The sequence below is a fragment of the Prionailurus viverrinus genome, chromosome B3 (assembly GCF_022837055.1).
Source record: "Prionailurus viverrinus isolate Anna chromosome B3, UM_Priviv_1.0, whole genome shotgun sequence".
In the NCBI taxonomy this organism is placed as follows: domain Eukaryota; kingdom Metazoa; phylum Chordata; class Mammalia; order Carnivora; family Felidae; genus Prionailurus; species Prionailurus viverrinus.
Genome location: NC_062566.1, coordinates 102,497,421 through 102,524,746, shown reverse-complemented (window position 1 = coordinate 102,524,746; position 27,326 = coordinate 102,497,421). Strand labels below are relative to the sequence as shown.

General features: G+C 35.7%; 1 protein-coding gene and 1 long non-coding RNA gene across 5 annotated transcripts in view; one reads left to right on the top strand and one right to left on the bottom strand.

Annotated features, from left to right (window-relative positions):
* Positions 1 to 7,078, top strand: part of LOC125167721 (uncharacterized) — a 56,542-nt gene extending 49,464 nt beyond the window's left edge. The window contains exon 5 of the long non-coding RNA XR_007152902.1: positions 6,935 to 7,078. This is a non-coding gene — a long non-coding RNA (uncharacterized LOC125167721). The remainder of the gene's footprint in view (positions 1 to 6,934) is intronic.
* LRRC9 (leucine rich repeat containing 9) overlaps positions 1 to 27,326 on the bottom strand; it is a 118,959-nt gene that overhangs the window by 31,846 nt on the left and 59,787 nt on the right. For all 4 annotated transcript variants that reach the window (XM_047862267.1, XM_047862263.1, XM_047862266.1 and 1 more), the window contains 10 exons: positions 20,454 to 20,645; positions 19,221 to 19,346; positions 16,491 to 16,625; positions 14,862 to 15,039; positions 12,606 to 12,826; positions 11,056 to 11,178; positions 6,730 to 6,860; positions 4,671 to 4,779; positions 3,847 to 3,986; positions 197 to 333 (listed from right to left, as the gene is read on the bottom strand). In XM_047862267.1, coding sequence (XP_047718223.1) covers positions 197 to 333; positions 3,847 to 3,986; positions 4,671 to 4,779; positions 6,730 to 6,860; positions 11,056 to 11,178; positions 12,606 to 12,826; positions 14,862 to 15,039; positions 16,491 to 16,625; positions 19,221 to 19,346; positions 20,454 to 20,645 — 1,492 coding nt within the window. The remainder of the gene's footprint in view (positions 1 to 196; positions 334 to 3,846; positions 3,987 to 4,670; positions 4,780 to 6,729; positions 6,861 to 11,055; positions 11,179 to 12,605; positions 12,827 to 14,861; positions 15,040 to 16,490; positions 16,626 to 19,220; positions 19,347 to 20,453; positions 20,646 to 27,326) is intronic.

The window sequence follows — 27,326 nt, the reverse complement described above, 5'->3', positions numbered from 1 at the left end:
CAGATGCAGTATTCTCTAGCCCTAGAATATTTCATTTACATTATTTATGTAAATAACCCAAGAAAAACCCATTAGCGATTACTAAATATTTTTGTCAGTCTGTTTTGCGTAAATGTTGATGCTAATATTTGCATATTAAAACAGGATTACCAAATCAATTTTTAATAATAAACACACTGACAGTGTTGCTACTCACCTTGTAGAAAGAGGAATTTTAAATTTCTTAGTCTATTAAGCTGTAGCTGAATTAAATTACAAATTCCATTATAGCCCAAATGAAGAACTTCTAAACTATGCATTATTGGAGGCAAATTTTCACTGTTTGTTGTATCTCTGAAACACACATGTAAGTTTGACCCCATAAACTTAGTTTCAAACAAGCTATATCATAAAAAGTCTGATATATACTTACTATAAGTTGAAGTTTAAAAAAATTTACTAGTATATCAGAATTAAATAATATTATCTTTGTATTTTATATAATGATCACTTTTTATTCTTAAAATAAAAACTATTTTTATATAGTAAAGACAAAGTACAGAAAGAATTACTTGAAATGAAAAGCAAATGCCTGCACAATCAAGCAAGAAAAAAAGATGCATTCAGATTGGAAAAGAATAAATAAAACCGTCTTTATTCTCAGATGACATGATTTTGTATTTAGGAAATCCTAAGGAATCCACCAAAAAACTATTATTGCAGTAATAAATGAGTTCAGCAAGATCAGAAGATAAAAATTAATATTAAAAATTAACTGAATGTCTACATGTCATCAATAAACTGAGCACAAAATTAAGAATTTTACTCACAATAGAATAAAAAAGAACAAAATACTTCAGAAGAAATTTAACAAAAGCAACATAAAATATATACACAGAAAACTAAAAAACATTGCTGAGATAAATTAAGGATCTATGTAAGTGGAGAAATATTCAATGTTTATTGATTAGAAGGCTCAATGTTACTAAAATGGCAGTTTTCCTCAAAATGATTAATAGATTCCAGGCAATCTGCATCAAAAGTCCAGCAGATTTCTCCCCCCAGGAAAAAAAAAAAAAACCATCTTATTCTAAGATGGTTATTTATAAGGAAATGTGAAGAACTCAGAATATCCAAAACAATCTTTAAAAAGAACCAAGTTGGAGGACTTATAATCTATGACACCAAAACTTTTAAGTTGTAGTAATCAAACCAGTCTGGTACTGGCAAAAGGAGAGACAGATCAATGGAATATAATTTAGAGTTCAGGAATAAACTTTTACAATTATGGTCAATTGATTTTCAACAAAGGTAACAAGACAATTCAGTGGGGGAAAGGGTAGTATTTTATTTATTTTTATTATTTTATTTTATTTTATTTATTTTTTTGGGGGGGGGGAGAGAGAGCACTTGCATGGGCAAGGGATGAGGGTGAGAGAGAATCTTAAGCAGAGTCCATGCCCAGCACAGAGCCCGACTTGGGGCTTGATCTCACAAGTGTGAGATCATGACCTGAGCCGAAATCAAGAGTTACTCGCTTAACCGACTGAGCAACCCAGGTGCCCCACGGGTAGTACCTTAAACAAATAGATGTCCACATGTAAAATGATGAATTTACAACTAACATTTTACCTTATAACATGCACAAATGTATGAGAAATGTGTCCTGAATGTAAGAAAAAACATAAACCTTTTTGAATAAAACATGACAAAATCTTTGTGACCTTAGATAGACAAGGAGTTGTTAGATACAACACCAAAATCACTATCTGTAGGAGAAAAAGTTGGTAAGTTGGACTTTATCAAAATTTAAAATCCTTTAAAAGACACCATTTAAGAAAATGAAAAACCAAGTCATTGACAGAAAATGCTTATAAATGAATGGGGTACCACTTCAAATCTACTAGAATGGTTGTAATAAAAAAGACAATAACAAGTATTGGTGAGGATGTGGAGAAATGAGAATCTTCATAAACTGTTTCCAGTAATGTAAAATGGTGCAACCACTTTGGAAACCAGTTCTGGCATTTTCTTAAAAAGTTAAACATGAAATTACTCTATGACCCAGAATTTCACTCTGGTTTCTACCCAAGAGAAAAATACAAGTGCTTGCAAATACTTCTACACAAATGTTTTAGCAGCATTATTAATACTAGCCTCAAAGTATAAACAATCCAAATGTCCATCAACTATTGAATGGATTAACGTCATGTGGTAGAGCAATACAATGGAATACCTAAGATATGCAGCCTTAGAAAGGAATGAACTATGAATACGTGCTGAACCTCAGAAACATTATGCTAAGTGTAAGAAGTCAGATACAAAAGACTACATATTATATGATTCTATTTATAGGAAATGTCTAGAAAACACAACTCTACAGAAAATGGATTAATGGTTTCTTAGAGCTAGAGGTGGGAAAGGGAACTGGCTGCAAATGGACAATGATGGATATTTCTGGTGTGTGATGGAAATGTTCTAAAAGTATGTTGCGGTGATAGTTGCACAGTTACAAACTTAGTAAAAATTATACACTTAAAATGAGTAAATATGGTATGTAAACTGCATTTCAGTAAAGTTGTTGAAAAATACGAATAGCCCCCAATATAAATGATGTGTATAAATGAAATGTTCATTGCAGTTTTGATCAAACTAACCACAAACTGGAAACAACCCCATGGCTCATCAATAATAAATGAATAAAAAAATAAGATTATTCTGGGGATTTTTCTATCTATAATACCCTCCATATTTTTTTGCTCTCACAGATTAACAGTTGATTATATTGTCTTTGATCTTAATATATCCTAAAATAGATTAAAGAACACAAAAAATGGATAAACAACTGTCATATAATCTATATGATGGTATACAACACAGCAGTAAAATGAAATGAATTACTGAACTTGCAACTACATAGATGAATCTCAAAAGAATTATGCTAAGTGAAAGAAGCCAGATACAAAAGACTCCTTACTATATGATTATAATCATATGAAATTTTCGAAAAAGGCAAAATTATAGGGATAGAAAGCAGATCAATGTTGTTTCCAGGACCTAGGGTGTGTGTGGGGGGCTCGGGGGGAGGGTATTATAACAAGATACAAGTTTCTGGGATGGGAATAGTTCCATTGAAGAAATGGTTATGTGACTGAATACATTTGTCAAAACCCATGAAACTGTACACTTAACCTGGAGAGTTTTATTATATGTAAATTATACTTCAATAAATATAGATGAAAACACTAGGAATGCTCTTCATTAGGATAACTGGAATGAAAGTATTTTGTCTTGGATATATATCTTCACGTTCTACCAAAAATGTGTAGGAAGGTGGGAGGTATGTTCTCATTTTCTTTATAAAGTATCTTTTCCATTGGTGCTGGGGCATTAAGTGACCAGGTGAATTATTTAGAAACACAAACAAAACAAAAGTTACAAGAAACTAAGTTCATGCTACTGGGTAAGGAAGGAGTTATTTTGTGGGGTGATGAAAACGCTCTGGAATTAGATGGAGGTTGCATTGTAGTTGTATAACTTTGTGTATATACTAAAATAAACACTGCATTGTACATAGAGTGAGTGTTATGCTATGTGAATTGTATCTCAATTTAAAACACATTAATCATACAACATTTCTTCATTTTCTTTTTTTATATAATGGGTATGAAATGTTGGAAGCAGGGAAAAAGCAATGACAAAGGGCTATTTTGAGTATCTTTTTATTTGTGACATTTATTATTGGCATGTAGCTATAAAATAAGTATCAAGTAAGAAAAATGTACGTTACTGCTATCACTAATGTGACTTACTGCTTTTTAAACTCCCAACAAAAATTGTATATAATTGTGAGAAAAAGAAGAGTACCTGTTTATTTTTGAAGTTCCTTGTTGTCCATAGCCACTGGAAGGCACTTTCTGGTAGAGTAGCTGTCTGTTGGTCAAGTGGGTCTGAGGTTTTAGTCTGGGCATGATTGATTCAATATGATTATAGTTGAGGCATAAGACCTACAGAAAGAATACCTTATTAATCAGATGTTCAAATATGAATGCTGTATATATACCTTTAGTTTGAGATTATCAACATCCTAAAAACTATTAAGATGTAATGGATTATACAACATAACATAATAATATATCAGTATTAAAATGGCACAAATGGTCTGTATTTAGCTTTGAATGTGTTTGTTTGAATAATCTGACTTGCTAAGAAATGACAATATTTCAAATAAATAATGGAGACCCCAGAAAGCTGCTCAAGCTTCTCAATCTGCACTCCTGATTTCTCCAAGCCTGATATAGATGAAACAATTGTTTAGTTGGAGAGATCACCACTTCCCTATGTTTAAAAGGCTTTTGTAGATGGCTCAGCCAAAGCTATAAGACAGGAGGCAATAAGGCTGCTTTGAGAACCTCAGTGTCCTCCAATTTCATTCCATACCCACACTGTAGAGGCACCCTTCTATCCCGTCTCCTACTGCAGAGGAAGATTTACTGCTTATAAGACAATCACATAACACTGAGGTCAACCAAAATAATTTTGGAAAGTAGTACTTTCTCTTGCTTGGTGAAAAAAAATTTTAGGAATAATTTCTTTAATAACACAAAAATATATTTTAACCCAAAGTAAATAAGATTACAACTCACACTGAAAACCTTGAAAGAGAAAAGTAAAATCTGTGAGTGACTCACCTTCACATTAGGCAGATAGATTAATCCACTGAATGAGGTGAGATTATTGTTTTGTAGATTCACATTACATACATTTCTAAATTGGTCAACTGGAATCAAATCCACAGTTCTGAATTGAGATAAATACATTCATAATTTTGATAGGAAAGTTATATAGGTGAATCATTCATGTACAATCCCAAAAACATGAAAAAAATGCCTCTATCTGACAAGTGCTATGAAAAATAATTGCCTTAGTGTAAAATGTATGGGTTAAATAATTGGATAAATACATGTTTTGTTGGACATTTATGTAAGAAAAGGACACAGAATTTGAATGCTTTAAAAACCATGTCTATTACCACATAAACATAGCACTATCACAAAGCAACTTTTAAAGTAAACATCCCTATTTCTTTATAAATTTACATACATATTCATGAAATTGTAGTGAAGTTGATATAGTAAATCATAAGATTTTCAGGTTATAAACTGCAGAGGATATATGTGAAACACATTATTTCTGAAATTCCAGGAAGACATTAGAGATGGGAAAGAAAAGGGGAAAGAAAGCAGGTGAGGTCTTTGAAAAAAGAGTTTTCTATGCAATCTCCTGAAAACTTTTATGGCATTCCACTTTGTAAGAATGCTTTGGTAGTTAAAAATATGTTTGATTCCTAGTCCATGGCTTTCTTGGTCCTTTGAGCCTTAATAGAGAAGAGCATAAGGGTAAATTATGTTACCCTAACTACTTTTTTAAACAAATCCTAAACCCTGTAGTTATAATTATGGCATACTTTTATCCATTAATAAATCATTCATTCAACATATTTTAATTAGTATTTTCTAAGTGCAGACAATGTATTTGGAAAAGCTATAACAAATATGAAAAGATACTGTCTCTGTCCTCATGAAATGGGATCCAGAAAAATTAAAATAAAAAAGGAAAAATGATATAATAGAGTTAGATGTAATGGAATATTAGGGAGAAAAAAACCTATCTGGGGAAGTCAGCACACAGTGGAGCCTTCAAATGAGCCTTGGAGAATTTATAAGCATTTGTCAGGCAAATTAGAAAAAGAGTTCCAGCTAGCAGAACAAGCATAAGCAAAGGCAGAAATGTGAAACAGCATCTTGTGATTGAGATTAAGGAACTAAAATATTTTAGAATTTCTGGAGTATAAAGAGTAATGGGCAGTGAAGGTAAGGGTTATAAGAGATACAAATAGAACGAGTCTTCTATGCCATACAAAGGGATTTTACATTTTACTATAGACAGTGGAAAGCCACTGAACAATGTTGAGAAGGGAAGTGACCTGATAAAACTTGCATCTTAGAAGATGGTATGGATTTTCAGGAAAGGTTATATAAGACAAAAACCCAAAACTATCATCAAGAGAGTTTCTAAAATAGTTCATTTCCCAACCTAGGCCAAAGGTAGTGACTACAGAAAGAAGAGGGGAATTATGAGACATACTTATAATATGGACTCTGTAGAGCATGGTGATCAATTATAAATGGAGGACAAAGGAGAGAGAAATGACCTTTAGATTTTTGGCTAGGGTGACAACAGATGAATGTTGTCTTCTAGATGCTATCTAAAGAGCAACTGAATTTTCAAGTAAAGAGCTCAGGTTTTGGTTAAATTTAAAGGATCATCATCACAAATTAAAATTATGGCTAAAGATGTCTGTGAAGAGTGCAGAATAAGAAAAAGAGAGGAGAGAAAAGGATTTATTTGCCAGGAGGACAGTGAGAAGAACATCAGAAGAATGGTAGCTTTAGAAGTCAGATTTCACTGGGTTAAAGTCATATGTGAGGAGCACACCTAGTCTATTCTAATTTTAAAAGCTTGGTTATTAGAGAAGAAGACATAGAATGTCTTAGATTGCTGACATTTTAAATCATAGTGTGTGATAATGCACTTTAATGAGTGGTGAAATTAGCATGAGATTTTGAAGTAGGGAAGATGACTTTCTGAATTATTAGTTATATTTGGATAAGGTGAATAAAAACCTTAGATAATTACAATAATTGCATATTTAATTATATCAAAAAGCATATAATAAAATGATTGCACCTGATGGATGATGAAGTCCAACTGAATTCTTGCATTTGGGTGAAGTTTGAATGTCCTTGTCGTTCTGCAATCATGTCAGAAGTAAGTCTGCCACCAAACAAGTCTTTTGCACACTCAGTCTCTGGTGGTTCCTACATATAAGGACATTTAGAAAGTGATGTCTTCTCTTACAGATGACTAAATGATGTTAATTCTTTGGTTTTAGGTCAAAATGGAGTGGACTCACTTCTCCCTATTCCTCCTACTAAATACAGCAAAAACTCCTATACATTAGAAAATAAATATAAGGAGACTGAAAGGCGCAGACAAGAAGGCAGACTGGCTAGGGACCTTGAGACTGAGGAATGATGCTGTGGTGAGTCTGCTGGTCTATTGTTGTGATTTATCATAAGAAATATATATTTGGCCTTTATCCACTGTTCCTGGCCTGGCCATATGGTTAGGTAGAAGAGCAGTGGAAAACTGGCCTATTAAAAGATGCCCATATGGGGCATGGCCCTATGGAAATTTGAGGAGTACATTAAAGTAGGACACATTGATGCCCATCAGAACTCCCTTCCAGGTTTGAAAGGTGATTGGATTTGACAGGCAGATATCCCCATATGCTCACTTAAGGTGGCCACCTGGGTTTGTGAAATAGGTGAATACTGGGGGTCTACAGCAATGCAGAGATGGACTGAATCTAGACATCTTTATCTTGCACCCTCTGAGGCACAGAATACCAATAAGAACTGTTTTGTCTGTCAGCAAAAGGGACAGAGACTGCAGATGGCCATGTGGCAGATTTCCCTGGTGGGAAGACTTTGAACAAACTTGGCAAGTCAGACTCATTCTGGTAGCCCTAACGGGCTACAAGAGAGTCTTGACAGAAATAGATACTGACTCCGGACTGGGTTTTGCTTACCCACTGGTAAATGCAAATGCTCAGAGTGCTCTAAAAGAACAGAGACAGAAGATATCATGCCAATTTAGACAGCTGACTGTTCTTTCTTCAGACCAAGGAGCACACCTGACAGCTCATAATGTCCAACAGTGGGCAGTAAGATATCCTAATCAAGAGTAATAGCTCGATAGAGAATTGGAACGGGCAGTTAAAACGTCAGTTGTCTAAAGCAAAAAGATAAAGTATGAAGGGCTGGTTTATATGCCTTCATGAGAGTGCTCACACTCAGTGTGAACATGAGTGAGGCTAAAGCTATCCCCAGTGGATAGACTTCTCTGTTTTTCTGGTGGCTCTGGGGAAGGATGCTGGTGTGACTATGCAATCCTTGCTAAAGGAAGGTGATGCTCATATACCACTATCCTTTTTATTTTTCTCCACATCACCTCAACTTTTTTTTTCCTACCTGATCAGGGACTATGGCTGGAAACAGGGATGATTCCTAAGCAAGAAATTACAACTATGTTTTTAAACTTTATGTTAAAATTCTTAAAGGCCTGATGGGGGTGGGCTTTGTCTTCACCCCATCTGGCAAAATTGGGGTTAACAGTGAATGTTAGTTGTATTGTCTGGGGGGGCAAAAATAGCTGATCAGTCCTGCACCTGTATAATCTCACCCCATCTGACTGAGGGGGATGCACTTACTAGACTAGTATTGTTGTCTGCAATCTAGGCCAGCACAGTGGCCCAGCCTATTGTCCCTTCCAAAGGGGGAAAATTTGGGTATAAATGGAGAGAAGGAGAAATAGCAGTTATGGGTAAAGAAATTAATAAGTAAGTTATGTAATGAGGGAAATCCAATGTTACATTAACACTTCAAAAGAGGCTCAGAGCAAGAGATGATATTCTCTTTGTCTTTTTTTAATCTTTGTTTATTTATTTTGAGAGAGAGGGAGAGAGAGGGGGGGCGGGGCGAGAGGGAGAGAGGGAGAGAGAGAATCCCAAACAGGCTCCATGCAATTAGCAGAGGCCGATCCCACGAACTGCAAGACCATGACCTGAGCTGAAATCACGAGTCTGATGCTCAACTGACTGAGCCACCCAGGTGCCCTGATATTGTCTCTTAAATAATTATATCAGTTGTCTGAAAAGGGGAAGCTGTGTTTTCTGATACCACTCCTGCTTGTGGAATCTGAAAAGGTATCCAATGAAAGCTTGCAAATCTGAGTGGCTTCACCCTGGGAGACATTTTCATATGATTACAAACTGGATAATGACTGAATGAGATTATAGTAATATGACAGTGTTTTTTGAATTTTATGATCATTTTGCTATAAATGATAGGATCAAAAATCAGGGAATGGACTATGATAATGTGATTTATAGTAATAAATATAGGGGCACCTGGGTGACTCAGTCGGTTGAGTGTCCAACTCTTGGTTTCAGCTCAGATCATGATCTCACAGTTTGTGGTATCAAGCCCCATGTGGGGCCCTGCACTGAGCATGGAGACTGCTTGGGATTCTCTCTCTCTCTCTCTCTCTCTCTCTCTCTCTCTCTCTCTCAAAATAAATAAACATTAAAAATATATACAATAACAAATATTTATTTGGTCTTCATCCATTGTTCTAGGCACATAGCTCCTAAAGCCCTTGTAATTTCCTATATAAGAGACATAGACGCATGTTTTGCTATAATATTTGGTTTTCTGACACCAGTTTCTGAAATTGCTTCAGAGCCATAAAGGTGAAAGCAGTGTCTTGTTATTCATAACAAGCTCCTTTCAACGACACCTGAGTTCATGTTAAAGGGTATCTTTTAGAAAGTCCCTAAGGATGGGGGCTGTTTGCCAGGGGAGTCAACTACAATTAGAGGGTTGGAACTTTCACTCTTACTCCCTGACCTGTGGAGAAGGGAGAAGGGCTAGAGGTTGAATCAGTCACCAATGTCATTTAATCAGCCATGCCTACATAGTAGAGCCTCCATAAATACCCCAAAGAAGGGGCCTCAGAAAACTTCCAGGTTGGTGAACACGTGGAGGTGCTGGGAATGTGGTTTGCTCAGAGAGAGCATGGAAACTCTATGCCCCCTCCTGTATACCTTGCCCTATGCATCTCTTCTATCTGGTTGTTCCTGAGTTATATCCTTTTATAATAAATCAGTCATCTAGTAAGCAAATTTTTTCCTGAGTTCTGGGAGCTGCTGTAGCAAATTAATCAAACCCAAGGAGAGGGTGATGGGAACTTCCTATTGATAGCCGGTTAGTCAGAAGCATAGATACCAATCTGGACTTGTGAAGTGGGGGTGGGGCAGTGCTGGGGGATTGAGCATGTGGGATCTGATCCTGTCTCCAGATACATAGTGTCAGAATTCAGAGAATTGCTCATATGTGGAAAACACACATTTGGTGTCAGAAGTGTTGTGAGTGTGGGGAATTGTGAGAGTAAAGGAAACACATAGATGTGGGTTTTCCTTTACAACTGGGTTTTGTTTTTGCCTCCTATATGCGGGACTAGGTGCTGGAGAAACCAGAAACCCAGAAATGCCAACCAGAGAAAACAAAAATTCACACAGATGCCTGTTCTCTATAGTCGAAAGAGTAGGAAAGGGGAAGCCTAACAAGCCAGAAAATTTTTAGACAAGAGTGGGTCTACTCCAGCCAAACCCATGGCATAAATTGTGGTCTACACCTGTATAAGCAGGTACATCTACACCTGTAAAAGCAGATGGGCGCACAGTTTTCCACTCTTGTCCTAGTGTAATAAGGCACCTCTCTATCATCCCCCTGCTGAGCAAGTGGCTTGGATCTTCATCCTCTCCCAGCAGTAATGCACCCCCCCCCCACACAAATGTTACTAGAGAATATTTGGGGAGCCTGTTCCATTTCCACACAGTAATAATGGCAGAGCATTTATAGTCAGTGGAGGCCAATGGGCAATGTGAGCTTAGCAGTTAATAAAGCACATGCCTTCAGGATGTCAACAGAGGCCAAGTGGGGGAGCTTGGACTTACACCTTCCATTTGACAGCAACATCTCCTTACTTACGGTTTACTAATAACACTGACATACCAGTTTTGTGTTCAAATATGTTTTGCTTAAATATTAACAACTGTATTTTTCTAGGAAATAGGGAGCTGTTTTTAGGCCCAAGAGAATGGTAGAGCTCCAGAACAGATTTTTCTGTCCTGTCCCTATACTCTTTATTTTTGTCAGGCATCGAATTCAACAGGTGCAAATGTAAGCAATATCTTCCCTTTTCTGCCATCTCAATTTAGAAGAAAATTGGCTAAAGGAGAATATTTAAAAACCCAGATCAAAAATGTGCTTTAGAGACCTAAGTCTGAGTATCATACTAGTGATAAGGCAATGTTCAAAATGATGATGGCCAATGGATATATAAATATGCAGGCTGGACCAAATGCTGTGAGTCATAAACACAACTTACAATGGAGATTCCATCCAAAGCTTTCAGTTCTGGAAGGTGAAATATTACAAACAACCGGTAGTTTTCTTGATTCCATACAATAATGTTTCCATACATGTTGAGAATGACCAGGTTGCACAAACCCTGGGTAATAAAAACACATAAATTTAAAGATATATCTATGTATCTCTATCTCTATCTATGTATCTATCCATACACATATACATTATGTGTATGACTCCAGCAAGATTTTTCCCCTTAAGAGTTTAACTACCCTGGAGTTTTAATATTCGAATTACTCTATCATTTCTTAGTGATTACGGTACTTTAAGTACACATTTTATTGCAAGAGTTATCCTTTCAGACCAGTAAGTTTTAATTTTGTACAATATTTCAGTGATATGTGATACATGATCAGAATCTCTTTCTTTTAGCACACTGCTGCTAAATATATTATCTATCAGTGGTAAAGACTTGGAGGGAACTTTGCTAAGTTTAAAATAATATACTTTGTTTATGGAAGAATGGCCTATTAAATAGTATGCATGTGTGCATATAGATATAGTAGGAATGAAAAATACTGCCTTCTGATAAGGGATAAAACCCATGTACTTCTATCTTCTGAGAGAGTAGCAGAATTCATCTTAAGGGAAAATGTGTTTTTATTAGAACATTTTGATGTGTCTTTGTTGTGCAGGAACAGCCCAGAGTAGATGTGGTTGGGAGAGGTTAAGACAAGCGGGAGTAACACTACTGTGTCTCACAATGTAAAATGGTTTATTTTGTTGCTGCTACCATTGATAAGGTTGCCTCTGCAACTTTAGAAGAAGTAGTTATATTTGTGGAGTAGGATGGGGAGAAGGCTGAAAGTAAGGAAAGGCAGGAAACAGACATAAGTTTTTGGTAGGAGATCAAGCCCTAGCAATATGATATCAGCAAAAGGAAAGAGGCCATCGTGAGAATCCCAGTGGTAGGAAATGGCCATTGAACTTTAGAAATAGTTAAGTCACACAATGTATTTGAAGTGAATTCCTATTCTGTGCTGTAGTAAACGTCCATTTTATTCAAACCTTTAGGAAAGCCTTCAAAACTTCAGTTATACAGTAGTTTTAGACGTTTCTTTGGGAGAATTAAAGAGGACAAAGCTGGGCAAAGTTGGCTAGAAAGAGTTGGGAGTCTCCAGTAAGAACCAGTAAGTAAGTGACAAGTAATCAAGAATTCCTCTGAGAACAGGAAATGTTCAAGACTTACTCCCCAACCAGGTTGAGGAGTCCTTGGAAATACTGAGAAAGGCACTAGTTAGAAGGGATGGAGCTTGGGTATTTTGAGTATTAAAAAAAATTGTCCTAGTAGGTTATCAGTTTGGGGACATGGTTACACATATATATGTTTTTATATACGCATAAATTGAATGCAAATACATTTAGTAAACCTTGTTATTCTTGATTTTTATTTTCTTTACATTTTTCTGTATTTTCCAAATCCTATACATTGAACATGCATTATGCTCATAATATAAAGAAACCATACATATTTTAAAAAACAAAAACATTACCATCTGAGATAGTCACCTTTAAATTATAGATCTCCTGATTGAGAGCAATATAGTTATTGCTTATGTATAATTCAATCAGAGTAAAAGCTTTTTGTAAACCACTCAATGAAGTAATTCTGTTGTTCTCAAGAGAAAGGGAGTGAAGATGAAGCATGTTATCAAAAGTATGTTTTTCCAGACCATTGAGAAGATTATTATTTATGCTGAGGCGGGTTAATTTAGTCAGCTTGGAAATGCCTAGAAAAATAAGCAAATTCAAGAAATGATTCAGATAGCACTGAAAAGTTAATTTAAAAAATAACTGGCTGGCCATTTTACTTTTTCTCTTTACATTTTCTCTTTACAGACTCTATAGTACTATCATTGTTTTGACTTTTAAGAAGGATACAATGTGTATAAAGTCCCAGCTAATATATTAAATTCCAATTTTGGATTTCTATGTAGACTCAGTCTTCCTAGGTATTAAGGGACTGTATTATGTAGGAAATATTGAATTTCACTTTCAAATAACCTTCAAATTATATAATTAAGATTTTCACCATCACAATAACACAAAGCTCAAAATCATCACCAGCCCCCCATTTTAAAACATTAAAGGTAAGGGAGTAGATACAGCACTTTGGAAAGTATTCCTCATTGTGGCATTATTTGTATTGAAAAGAACCACTTGGCCTAATTCTACCTTTGCATGCTTAAAACTACTTTAAGACAGAACTTGAGAAAATGCCACCTCTCATCACAATCTAACCCCTAAGTATGCTATATATGCTGTAGGTATTTTGCAGATAGTATAGTGCAAGTTGAAAGATGAGAGAGAACTTTGGAGTCAGAGTTGGTTTGAAATGTAGAACCACTAGATTTGGGATCATAAGTATATTATGTAAAACTTTGTAACCTCTGTGCCTCATTTTCCTCATCCATAAAAGCACATACTGAAATCTACCTCTAAGGGGTTATGGAATTAAGTGGAATTGCATTTGAAATATGTCAGTTATAGCTTTTGGCAAATAACTGGTTCTCAGGACATTTTATCCATGCTGGCCTTTCACACCAGCCTTACTCATGGGACTATGCAAGCTGAGAGTAAATTGATCTAGGGCAAGTTGGGATAATACTATCAGAGAAAAAATCCTTAGATGGACATTAAACTTATCTGTGTCTGGAAAAAAGAAGAGAAATATTTGTTAAAGCTTAGTGAGGTAAAACTATCATCTCTGAAAAGTGGGTAATAGGAAAAATATAGGTTGGAGGATTCTTCCCTTCAGTGGGCTGATGGGTGGAAATAAAAATGAAACTGGAAACAGTTCTCAGTTACGCATACAAAGGAAAACTAACACCCTATTTTGTGAGAATGGAAGAGACTAGTGATGGTTCTAAAGAGAGATGTCTGAGCTACCCCCAGGTTTACGTAATTCAAATCTACAAAGGAGAGACCTGTGAATCTATATATTCAATAAACGTCCCAAGTGATTCTTATGATCAAGCAGGTTTTATAAGCAGATTGTTAAGAGCCATCAAAATAAAATATAATGAATGTTATACACACTGTTTTTAAAGATATCTAATACTTGCTTTTGCATATGTAATTTTTTGAAATAGAATTTTCTACTTTTATGGAAAAGTACACACATGTGCTAAAAATAATCCAGCAATTCAAAAGTGAATAAAGTATAAATTAAGTCTCTTTTCTAGCCAGTGGAAATCATCGTACAACCAGAAATATTCTATACCCAGATAAATGTTTATATGTGTGTGTGTGCGCATACCCAACATTAATTAGTAAAGCTGCTTCATTGTACTTTATGTGGATCCCTATAAAAGGTGATATAGTACATTTGATAATTTTCAACCTCTAGTGAGTAGTTTTCATTTTTGTTGAAGTCTTCAAATTTCCAAAGGTAATCTTAATTCCATACTTTGAAAAATCAACTGGGCTGCTTTATCTTTTTCAAAAGCACACCTCATTCATTCATTCATTCATTCATTCTCATCCAGATACTAATTACTTTCTAGTTTGTAATGTGCTAGGTTTGGTTATAGGTGGGACAGAGGAGAGGAGAGAGAAGTCAGAGCTGAAAGTCAGCTAGCTGGGCTCATTACATATAGTGACTGGTCACAGATCCCACTAGTAAGTGTTCGGAACACTCTGCCCCAAACCTTCTTGGAACTTCTGTAGACATCTTCCTCCTAAAAAAATCTGTCCTCCACATTTTCCTTTTTGGCTCTTGTTAGTTAAACATTCATATTTTAAGATTTTAAAATTCTCAGATACCTTCTATCTTTGAGATACAGTTTCCATCTAATGTGAGTTCTTCCAAGTTAACACAGGATTCCAAGCCTTCTATTTTAGTGAGATTATTGTTGCTGAATGATGCCCATTTCAAATTTTCCAATTTTTCTAAATTTGTGATTTCAAAGAGATGTTGCCCATCTAAATTTAAAGCAGTTATCTGTAGAATAATTCACATTTTATGTTACTTCTGACTCGGTATCAATAAACTCAGTGTTAAAAAAGGCTAACGAAATCATTCAAATGTGGTAAGTAACAGCAAAAGAATTCCTTCAGGGGCTTAGGGGCAACTAGGTGGTTCAGTCTGTTAAGTGTCTGACTTTGGCTCAGGTCGTGATCTCATGGTTCCTGAGTTTGTGCCCCACATTGGGCTCTGCACTGCTTGAGATTCTCTGTCTCTCTCCCTTTCTGACCCTCCCCTGCTCGCTTTTTCTCTCTCAAAATAAATAAATAAACTTAAAAAAAAAAAAAAAAGAATTCCTTCAGGAACTAAAGACATTGTGAAACTTTCAAAAGGGTAAAATTTGACAAGATTATAACCCCAAGAGGGACTTATATGGTCTTATGGACACTGTGCTGTGTCAGATTCTCCTGCAGTGAAAAACTTGTCCCAGCTGCTGGGAGTGCTGTGGGGAGAAAGATTTCGGCTGTCAGCTCCTTCAGGGACAGCCTCAGCTGCAGAGAGCTGCCTTGCGCAAGGTCATGCTCCTTCCCAGTTTGGCCCAAATCCAATGATGGAAGGATATAAAGACCTGGCCATCTCAGCCCAACTTGGGACAAATTTAAAGGGCCATTCTAATTCCAAAACTCGCCGTGGGGTCAGGCAGAGCTGTCACTGGGCATGCATCACAGCTAAATGTCTGTATATATCCTGTAATAAAATAATGCCATTGATTTCTTCCCTTTTCGAGGGTCAGCTTCTCTTAACCCAGGTTCAGTCTTTGGCAAGAGGCATAAGGATGCTCTGTGCAACAAAAAGAAGCTGTTGGTGCTCTATCCTTGGCTGAATTGTGACCAGTTCCTCTAGTGTCATGCCAGAATTCTTTATTTCTTTTACCTTGTCACCCAAAATTTTGGCTTGATCTCTGGTTCTGTGCTCTAAAGTTTGCTTGCTTCTTTTGATACATTATCAAAATCTACCCTTTGGTCTTGTAGCATACACTTATCCTAAATCTCCAGTTCTATGGTGACTGCCATTAAGGCCTAGTCCCCATGACATTACCACTCATGACTTGATGTCCCTGTTTAATTTTGATTTGGCTCTTACAGTTTTCTGCTCCTTACCTATCTGTGCCCTCTTTAAGACACATGGACCAAAGCTGATTAAAAATCAAGTGAAATTGGGGCGACTAGGTGGCTCAGTTGGTTAAGCGACTGACTTCGGCTCAGGTCATGATCTTTCAGTTTGTGAGTTCGAGCCCCACGTCGGGCTCTGTGCTGACAGCTCAGAGCCTGGAGCCTACTTCAGATTCTATGTCTCCCCCTCTGTCTACCCCTGCCCTGCTCATGCTCTGTGTCTCTCTGTCTCCCAATAATAAATAAATGTTAAAAAGAATTTAAAAATCAATTGAAATTAAGCTTTTATATTAGTTAAACAGAATTAGTTTTTACCTTCAAGTACCAGTTTCCATTCACATGTAAATGTGGTCCCAACTTTGAAATCTGTGTCAGAATTTTGGCAGAAGGCCATATACTAAGTGTCCGTGGTCTCTCCTCTTTAGTACTAGAATGCCGTAAGAGCGATAACTAATAAAATAAAAAACACATGATGAATAAAGGAAATGGAATATAGAGGTTCATTTATATATAGGTAAAAGTACTTTTTCCTTGCTGAGTGGCACAATGAATGATTTTAAAATATGACATTTTCTTTGCCTTAAAATGTTCTCAATATCTAGATATATTTCACTTTTTGTTTTAGCAGACCGTTACAAAATAATAGTTATAAAAGATTGCTATACTACAAACACCCATATAATCCATTCATTAAACAAGTTTCAGAGCTAGAATATTTCTCCCACTCTGGAAGCTCCCTGTGTGCCCCATCCTAATCCTTTTCCTCTCCTTCCCCTCCAGAGCCATCACTCACCTCATGTGAATCAACCAATGCTCCACAATCTCAAATTTTGTATCTACCATTCATTTGCTTTATTTATAGGCCTATGTTTGTGCCCATAAACAATATATCATTTAATCTTACACATATTAGAACCTTCTGTAAATTGAATAATATAAATGTATTCTTCTATGACTTACTTTTTTGCTCAACATTGTGTTCGTGACATTCATCTAGGCTGATGCACGTAGCTGTAGTTCATTCACATGTCATTGCTGTACAGTATTTCCTTATCGATTCTCCCATCAGTGAACATTGGGGCTGATTTCAGTTTTGCACACTGCTGTTATGAATATTCTTGACTCTTGCTGCATACATGCAAGAGTTTCTTTGGAATATACACAACTTGCTAGGTAATAAGGTTAACTATATATTCAGCCTTACTAGATAATGCCAAATTGTTTTCCAGAGTGGTTATACCAATGGTAACTTTTAGTTCAAATTTTTGCTAAAACTTGATAGTGTCAGGGTTTAAAACTTTTGCCAATTGGTGGCTGTAAATTGTTATCTCATGCAGTTTTAATGTTCATTTCCTTGAATACTAATGTGATGGAGCATCTTTTCCTATTATTTGGCTGCTCTGATTTCCTCTCCAGCACCTTTTGCCTACTTTTCTGTTTGATTGGCAGTCTTTTTCCTGGTATATTCAGGATATGCAAATAGCATCTTTTGTTAGTTAGACATGTTGCATATTTCTTTTCCCAGTATGTAGCTTGTTTTTCCACTTTCTTTATGGTGTGCCCTTTAAGGAACAGTTGAATTAATTTTAAAGTAGACAAATCCAGTCTTTTATATTTATGCTCTTGGTTTCTTGTGTAATGAATTCTTCCCTCATTCAAGGACATAATGATAATCTCTGCTCTTTGCTTAAAAAAAATTTTTTTTAATGTTTTTTATTTATTTTTGAGTCAGAGAGAGACAGAGCATGAACAGGGGAGGGGCAGAGAGAGAGGGAGACACAGAATCCGAAGCAGGCTCCAGGCTCTGAGCTGTCAGCACAGAGCCTGACGCAGGGCTCAAACTCACGAACCGTGAGATCATGACCTGAGCCGAAGTCGGACGCTTAACTGACTGAGCCACCTAGGCGCCCCTCTGCTCTTTGCTTTTAAAACATTTTTGAGGGGCACCTGGGTGGTGCAGTCGGTTGGGTGTCCGACTTCAGCCAGGTCACGATCTCGCGGTCCGTGAGTTCGAGCCCCGCGTCGGGCTCTGGGCTGATGGCTCGGAGCCTGGAGCCTGTTTCCGATTCTGTGTCTCCCTCTCTCTCTGCCCCTCCCCCGTTCATGCTCTGTCTCTCTCTGTCCCCCCAAAAATAAAATAAATGTTGAAAAAAAAAATTAAAAAAAAAATTTTTGATTTTGACTTTTACAGTGAAGTCTTAACGCACTTGTCCCAGTGCCTTTTATTGACTAGCTTCCTTGGTCTGTAAAGGCAGTTCTGTAATTTATCAAGTTTCCATGTATATATGGTTCTATATTTGGTCTTTATATTCTGTGCTATTGGTCTGTCCCAACTCTACATTGTCTTAAAGGATTTTAGTAAGTTTTGATTTCTGGTAGGATAAATCCCCAACTCTTCTTCAGGAGTTAATTATATATTTTTATCAACAAAAAAGTTTCTTCCCTTCATTTTGAGTGGATCCAAAATTAAACATTACATTAAGGAATTAATATTCAAATGCCTCACAAGAAGTACATAGCTGGAGAACTAGGGTAAAGATGTTTAGGATTGCAGCTATTTTGGCCAGAGTACAGCATTCTTAATCTGTATAATATGGGCATTTCCTGCCCCCTGCCCAAGTTCATTAATTATGTTATGTTTTGTTTGTTTTGTTTCAGCCAGTAATGTCAATACTAGATAGGTAATTCACTAAATGCTTTATCAAGGCCTCTAAGCTTACTTTGTCCACAGAAAGTTGCTTGTTTTCATGTAGGCTCTAGAAAGGACTCTGGTGAGTTTTCAAGTTGACTAGGAAAAAATACAATTACCCAGGAGGCATTTTGGGGGTAGTGTGCAGGGATGAGAATCCATACAACTAGTTGGTATTTAAATAAGATACATTTAAACAGGAAAAAAAGTTCAAGTGATATGGTTGTTACATATTGATTGTTTTTTTTTATTAGCATGCTAAAAGAAGACACAAAATCTTAAAAACAAGCAAGGTATGGAATATATAACTTGTATATTCTAAACAGCACAAAAAATATTAAACAGTGAAACCCAACCTGAGTAATCTTTGTTCCAGTAATAAATTTCATTGCTGCTATTGTTTCTTCTTCAGAAACGAGGAGTCCATCTAAATGAGTGAGAGTCTTTAATCTGCCAATAACACTCAGCCTTAATGTGGCTGGCTTGGGAGAAATAAGAAAAGGTTAATTTTTACAAAATATTACATATGTTATGGCATGGAAAGGAGTGTGCTTCTTTTTTCCTTCCCATGTAATTCAAAATTATGCATCTCCCACTCTCTTATATATATCTAAAAATAAGGGCCTAACTTAGTTCTTCAGTAGCTGAAATTAAATTCTGTTTAAAAACTAATCTGTTTTGTTTGAAGCCAAATGACTTCTGGCTATAAGCTGTTGAAAAGTGTGATGAAAAGTGCTCAGAGAACAATGGCAGTGAACTCCTGTTCTTCTAGATCAGCAGTTAGCTCCATGTGCAAGTCTCTATAGATCTTTAGCCCTTGGCATCTAGTTTGGCAACGGGAAGATAGCTGTACACATTCTGTGTCTGCTTTGGCAAAAGAAAAATACCCTTCAATTTTCCCGAGCAAAAAAGAAATAGAACAACGTAAACATAGTAACTTGGCCAATTTAACAGAACCAATCATTAGCCTCTTTTTAAAATATTGAACCCAGTCTTATATTCATTTTTGAAAAGCAAGGAAAGGAGGATTCTTGAAATTATTGGCTTGGGGCTTATTTTAAATCATTGGAGATACCCTTAAATATAATAATTGAATACTGAAATTTCTTAGCATGAATCTCTGTATTTTTGTGATGAGAAAAAAATAGTGTTTAATCAAATTTCCTTTTATAGCAGAAAATAAGCCTCTATAATGCAGGTTTATCAGGGGAAGTAACAAATGTATTCCCTCCCTTAATAGTCTGTTTCTCTCACTGTATTCTATTATTCTTGGTCCCATGCTTCATTACAATAGGTTTTAGTACACTAAACTGTATAATCCCTCCCAAAGTTTGCAAATAGCAGTGGTATCTAACACTCTTAAAGCCACCATACTCTCAAACTATTAGAGCTTATCAAAAAAAGCTTTCCTTATAGTAACATTTAATTCATTTGATCACTACACTAAATTCAACTTACAAAATACTTAAAGGAATTGTAGTAAAACAAAGATAGTTTTCCCATTTCTGGCTACTGCTGAATAGTACCAAGAAAATGGCTTAGAAATAAAAATGATTCTTTGCTTTTTTATAAATACATCTGCTGCGTACCTTTTGCCATGGATTATGCCTAATATCAAGAGTAAGAAGGCTTGCGGTGTGTTTGCATAACATATTTATTTCATCACCAGACTTTTTCAGTTGATTCCAGCTCAAGTCTAGGTGCTTGAGTTTCATCAGACCTCTGAATCCCTCCAGCGTTATCACATGGTTATGGCTTGCATCCAAATATTCAAGGTTATACTGCAACACATACAAATAGAAGTGGTGCTGAAAAGGGTCACAGTTTCTATTTAAAGAGTTCTTGTCTCTATGATTCACTAAGTATTTACATGCTTTTTAGTAATTCTTACAGAAAACCTACACAGTAGATATATTGCATTATGGTTATCAACATATGTATTCTCCCAAAGAGCTACAGGTCTTTTATTTTTAGCCCTCAATTCTCACTTCACCCTTCTAAGGTAGAGAGGCAGGTATTTGTTTTCCTAGGAAAGAAACTGAAGAGTAACTAACAAGATAATTTACCCCCCCAAAACAAGGAATTACACTTTTACTTTCTGGGCTGCTGGTTTATACCATTGAACCCATGGCCTGGTTAAAAAAGATTCACCTTCAGAGGTAGAAATTTCAGCTCAGGTCATGATCTCACAGTTTGTGAATTTGAGCCTCGCATCAGCTCCACCCTCGGCGTGGAGACTGCTTGGGACTCTCTCTTGCTCCCTCTTTCTCTGCCCCTCCCTTGCTTGCTCTCTCTCTCTCTCAAAATAAATAAATAAGCTTAAAAAGAGAAAAAAAGAGCCACTGAAAACATTGTTTCAATTATATGCACACATAGTCTTACACAAAACATTGTATTACATAGAAATTTGTATCCCTTTCACATTCATGCATCATTAAATATTCTTTAAAATGGTTTTGGATAATATTCCAATATTGTACTGATTGTATAATATTCCAATAAGTGAATAATTAGGATTATTTTAAACATATTACTATGAACATTTATGTGGCTTCTAATTGTTGGCAACACTACCACGAACATCCATGATCATGAGACTTTAACTGAGACTCTCATGTTTTTTCAGAAGAGATTTTTAAAAATGTGATTCTTAGTTTGGATTTCTATATTGTTAACATTTTTGATAAATACTGCCAAATAATATTCAAGGATGTTTGTACCAATTTTTTCTTCCAACAGTAGAATATGAGAATGTTCATTTTCTTAAATACCCACCAATTCATCTGCCTTATTATAATTTACATTGCTTATGACCGGTGAAGTGGAACATCTTTCCATATGTTTTGTATGAGCCATTTTTAAATTTTGTTTTGTTTCTTGTGTCTTGTCTTTAGCCATTTATCTATTCAGATATTCATCTAGTTATTTGTAAGAAGTCTTTAAGACTTCAATTTGTTACTTCTATTTGTTGCAAATAAAATTTTCTTTTAAGGTGTATACTAATTCAGACTTATAACAAAGAAGAGATTAAGAACTTTAAGAAGATATTTTGCAACATATTTTTAAAAATAAAAAGTAATATTACTATGGATTAAAAATGAACTTGATTTCCTTAAGGACATAAAGTCCTTAGACTTAGAACAGTCTTTTTGGCTTTATGAATATTTACTACATGGCCTGTCTTTTCCAAGTTTTCATCATAAAGTGGTAAAAACTTGTCCCAAATTCTGGCACTTACATGCAGACTAGCATTTGGGAACCATGCATCATAAAAAGATAACTGTCTTCTTTCCTTGAAAAGGGGGATAGGATCTTCATTTTTGTAATCCCAAGATATAAAACAGATATTAAGTATTTTCAGTTTTGTAGCAGAGTTTTCTGTCTTAATAGTTCTTGTGCTTCAGTTTAAATCCTTAAATCACAGTATAGCACAGCCAATTTACAAAGATTAAAACCCACAACACCTCCTTTAACTATTCTTAGGGATAATGGTTCATTCTCTAAATATAAATTAGCTCTCTCTAGACATCAAGAACACTTTAAGTTTTTCATTGGAAGAGATAAGACAGAAGTATTACTTCAATAAAAAATTAGGCACATAATCCAGATTAAGATTGCAAAGATTGCAAAGATATATATATATATATATATATATATATATATATATATATATATATATATATTTGTCTTTCCCCGGCCTACTTTCCCCGGCAAAGATATATATATATATATATATATATATATATATATATATATATATATATATATATATTTGTCTTTCCCCGGCCTACAAATCTGTTCTTATTGCTTTCTTTCAGATACTCTTTTCCTGATAGTTCAGGTGAGCGAATGACAAACATGCAGCCTAGGACTTTTTAATTTATTGTATGGATGTCTTGTTTAGACTTTTAAAAACGCTATAAAAACCATAGAGTATATATATGTTTTCATCATTAACGAAGCCAAGTCTTCCATTATATAAACAGTGTTAGGTTGGGTATTTTCATTTACAAGGCAAGGCCAGGATGATGAACATTTAAGAATAATATATTTATTTTTTGCAACCTAGTAGAAGCAACTTGTAGCATGCAAGGCAGGTATGGAAACTCTCTATGTTAGAGACATGCTTAAGGAAAATTAGAGTAAGAATGAGATATCTCCAAGGTAAATTAAAAAAAACTTAGAAGACAATAAGAATGAATGTGAGGGGTGCCTGGGTGACTCAGTCAGTTGAGCGTCTGACTTCGGCTCAGGTCATGATCTTGCAGTTTGTGAGTTCGAGCTCCGCGTTGGGCTCTGTGCTGAGAGCTTAGAGACTGGAGCCTGTTTTGGATTCTGTGTCTCCCTCTCTCTGCCCCTCCCCCACTTATGCTTTGCCTCTCTCAAGAATAAATAAACATTAAAAAAAATTAAAATAATTCAAAGAATGAAGGTGAGTGATTAAACTAGATCATAACCTTTTGTAATGCCAAGATAAACATAATTCATATTAAACACACATACAAAACTCATTACTGGAGAATAAAGAGGTGGAGGCAGCATAAGTTTTCAATCTCTCTGAATCCCCACACAAAAACAGAATAAATAAATAAACCCAAATTCCATGGACAATGTTTATAACAAAGTTACATGACAAGGTAGCCCAATAAGACCCCAAAGAAGTCGTAGGGATAAACCACCAACAACCACAAGCCCTACGGGGTATCCATGCCTATGTGAGAGGAAGCAGGAACCATCAGGCAGCATCTGATGGACCTGAGAACAAGACAGGCCCCAAAAGGCTGCCAATGTTTACTGGAAAGTATGGGAGCCAACCTGAGTACAACTGGGAGAAGTTCTGCCCTCTTCATTACTGAGTGCATGCATGGGACCCACAGGAGAAAGGTCTAAAGCAACTGGGGCAGTCCAGCACTTATGGATCTTAAAACTCCCCTAGAAGGCCCCCTTCTAGAACAAAATCCTTCTCAAAGAAGAAACTCAAAAATTAAACAGGATAAGGACAAAAAATGTAAATAAACGATAAAGTTCAGAGCAAAGTGGAGGAAGAGAGTACAGTCGGGAAATGTCAGAAAGTAAGCGCTATAATTTTTTTTTAAAGCAAAAATAAACAACAGAGGAGGGAGATCTGTGAAGGTAGGAAAGCTTTCCCTAACTCCACTTCGTTTTAGAAGTTAAGAAAAAATAATTTCATTAAAAATGAGCAGCAGAAAAGTATTGAGATCAAATCCCAAAGTTAGGAGAGCAGGAGAGAGAGGGAGAGGGGTGGGGGTGCAGAAAGGAGAGAGAGACATTGCTGTTGGCAATAAAAGAACACCAGAAAGATATGCTCAGAACTTATCATGACTATTACTATTTTAAAACAAGCAAAAAGATGTTAAGAATGATACAAGATAAAAAATAACAATATAAATATGGATTAGAAAAACTCAGTAGTAAGGTGAAAGAACCCATAAAATAATTTGAAATAAAAGAAGAAAATTTCAGAAACAAATAGTCAAACACAAAAGCAAGTAAAACAATAGGTATGCTTTAAGAGAAACAGAAGGTAAAAAAAAAAATTGTAAAATCAAATCGACTTAAAATTTTAAATTAAGAAATAAAAAGGACACAAGAGAAAGTGACAAATAGTGAAGATAGGTAAAGATTCCACATGTGGATAATGTGCATCCCTGAAGAAGAAAACTGAAGCAAGGAAGCAAAAAAAGAGGCTTAAAACTTTCAATTTAAAAAAAGGAAAGAAAGAAAAAATGATTTTAATCTGTATTTTGGAAGAGCATACTGTGAAGCTGAAATACTGGCCCAGGCGACCAATACCAAGACATATTCTAGTAAAATTACTAAACTTAAAAAAAAAAACTTAAAAAGTTCTTTGGCCATCCAGAAGAAAAAAGCATGTGACTTATGAGGGAAAAATTGTACACTGTCATCAGACTTTTCTACAGCAACAGTTTATGTCAGAAGAAACAAATAACATTTAAGATGCCCAAGGAAATAAATTGTGAGCCAAGGATTTTATATCTAGCAAAACTGCCTTGCATGTGTAGAGGATATAGAAAACTATTATCTACATGCAGTAGTGGAAGGGAAATTGTCCCCATAAGCCCTTCCTGAGGAATCTGTAATAGAATATTTTTCAGACCATCAAAATGTTTAGAGAGATACCAACCTAAGGACTAGTGACAAGAATTAAATATACAGTTACCAAACAACTAAAAGGGAGAGTGTACAAAGTGCAAGGCTACATGTTCTGACAAAGTATATACAGAATGATCATTTTGATTCATTTTTAAAATGAATAATGGAAAGAACATATACAAAATAAAAAAATCTTTCCAGTAATCATATTGATGAGAGTATCAGGGCTGTTATTCTGAGACTGTTTTGTGTGTAATAAGGGATAAAACAATGAGCAGTTATTAAATAGTCCACTGCTATCAATTTGTACCCTTGAAACTGAGGATTATTGGTGTGAGAGAAAGAAAGATATTGATGTAAGTAACAGAGAAGAGGTTAAGCTAAAAGATTTTCAGTATTGAATCTGAGTTGGAAATACCAATATAAATACATGAGGTTAGTTTTAGTTATACATACATATATAGTCACACACACACGCGCGCGCGCGCACACACACACACACACACACACACACACACACACACCTTCCCCATAATAAGTTCTGTCCGATGGAAAGACCTAGAAACAATGACCAACCCAGACTGTGGTCCTGAAATACCACTTTTCTCTAAAAGAAACTAGGGCTCCTTGAAGAAATGGCTGATCCCATGTCTATAAAAGAAAATACAGAAAATGGACATGGAACATCTTTTATGCCAGGTGGCAAAGAAGCTATCAGAGACCACTATGGTCATGGCAAAAGAAGCTAACTTTAAGATGATTCCATTGGTTAAGACGATACAATTTGAGCTTCAATCATGATAATAATTGAATGGATGGACTCTCATCAAATGTGTTTAAGACCCTGCATTCCTAATGATATTAAAACAAAAAAGGAATTGCTTGTCTTTGGGAGATCACAAAGAACCATTCATTATCTTCATATAAAGGCAAATAAACACCTATTCTGCATTTTCTACATGAGTGGTACCACTGGGTAACCAAATCACAGAAAAGGGGAAATGTCTTTATGTAAAAATAGTCTAACTAATAAATGAAAAAAAATGATAGAATAGAAATATTGCCATTTTGTAATCACTGATGAGTTAATGGATATAGACATTAATAATGTTACCAGCATGAGAAAAGTGAGTCAACCACACATTATCTGATTCTTACAGTCTTACCAGAGGAATGGAACCTGAGTCTGATCCAATTTCTGGATTTAGTTGCCAAATTGTAGAAAATACTGAGGGTGGGGGCTTGTAGGATTGTATCATAAGCAAATCAGCAGGGTCCAAATTGTGGGACACTCTTAGGATTGGAAGGTCAAAGCATTTCTACAGATAAACTATGGGGAGTGGAAGGGGAAAGAAGGAATTATAAGAGAAACCTATAAATTAAAAGAGACTTAAACAATTTTTAGAATGGCAAAACCAAACTATTGTACTAGGTAGGGATGCACATTTGGGTGATGAAACTATGGGGGAAAATGCAGGGAGAGGATTACTGGAGAGGTCAAGATAATGATTTCTTGAAGGGATGGGGCATATATAGAAGGGGCTTATGTTGTAGTTTACAAAGTTCTATTCCTTGACCTGGGTGCTAGTTACAAGCACATTCACCTTATAATAATTTACTAAGCCATGTGCTTGAAGTATGTAGTTTTCTGTATCTGTTTTTTTTAATTATTATTTATTTTGAGAGAGAGAGAGCAGGTATGTGGAGGAGAGACAGAGAGAGAGGGAGAAAAACAATCCCAAGCAGACTCCACACTGTCAGCATGGAGCCTGATGCAGGGCTCAAACCCATGAACTGTGAGATCATGACCTGAGCTGAAATCAAGAGTCGGATGCTTAACCAACCAAGCCACCCATGCACCCCTGTATCTGTTTTATTTTACAATAAAAAGGTGAAAAAAATACACACAGATTATTTCCTCCCTCTGATCACCCCTAACATTCCTGTAGTCATTTTTCAAGACATAGTTATATATCAGATACTTGATGTATCTGATCTATCTAGATATATCTATCTACCTTTGCTAATCTTAAAATTTGAAAACACCACTTAGGCATATTTGTCCAGTTCTCTTATCTGTAAAATGTCCACAGTAATATTAATCTAATAAGTAGGCTGTGAAGCTATGATGTTGAAAGAAAATTTTCCGTCTAAGGAGAACAACAAAACTGTACTACAGAATACATGCTGGGAAGCTGGCTAAGCTCACTCACTATCTAAGTGCCTTGCATGACTTAAGAGTTTACTCATCAAATTTTGTGCCTAAGCAGAATAATTATGGCTGTCATAACCTCTGGAACCATTGGCAAATCATCAGAAAAAAAGTT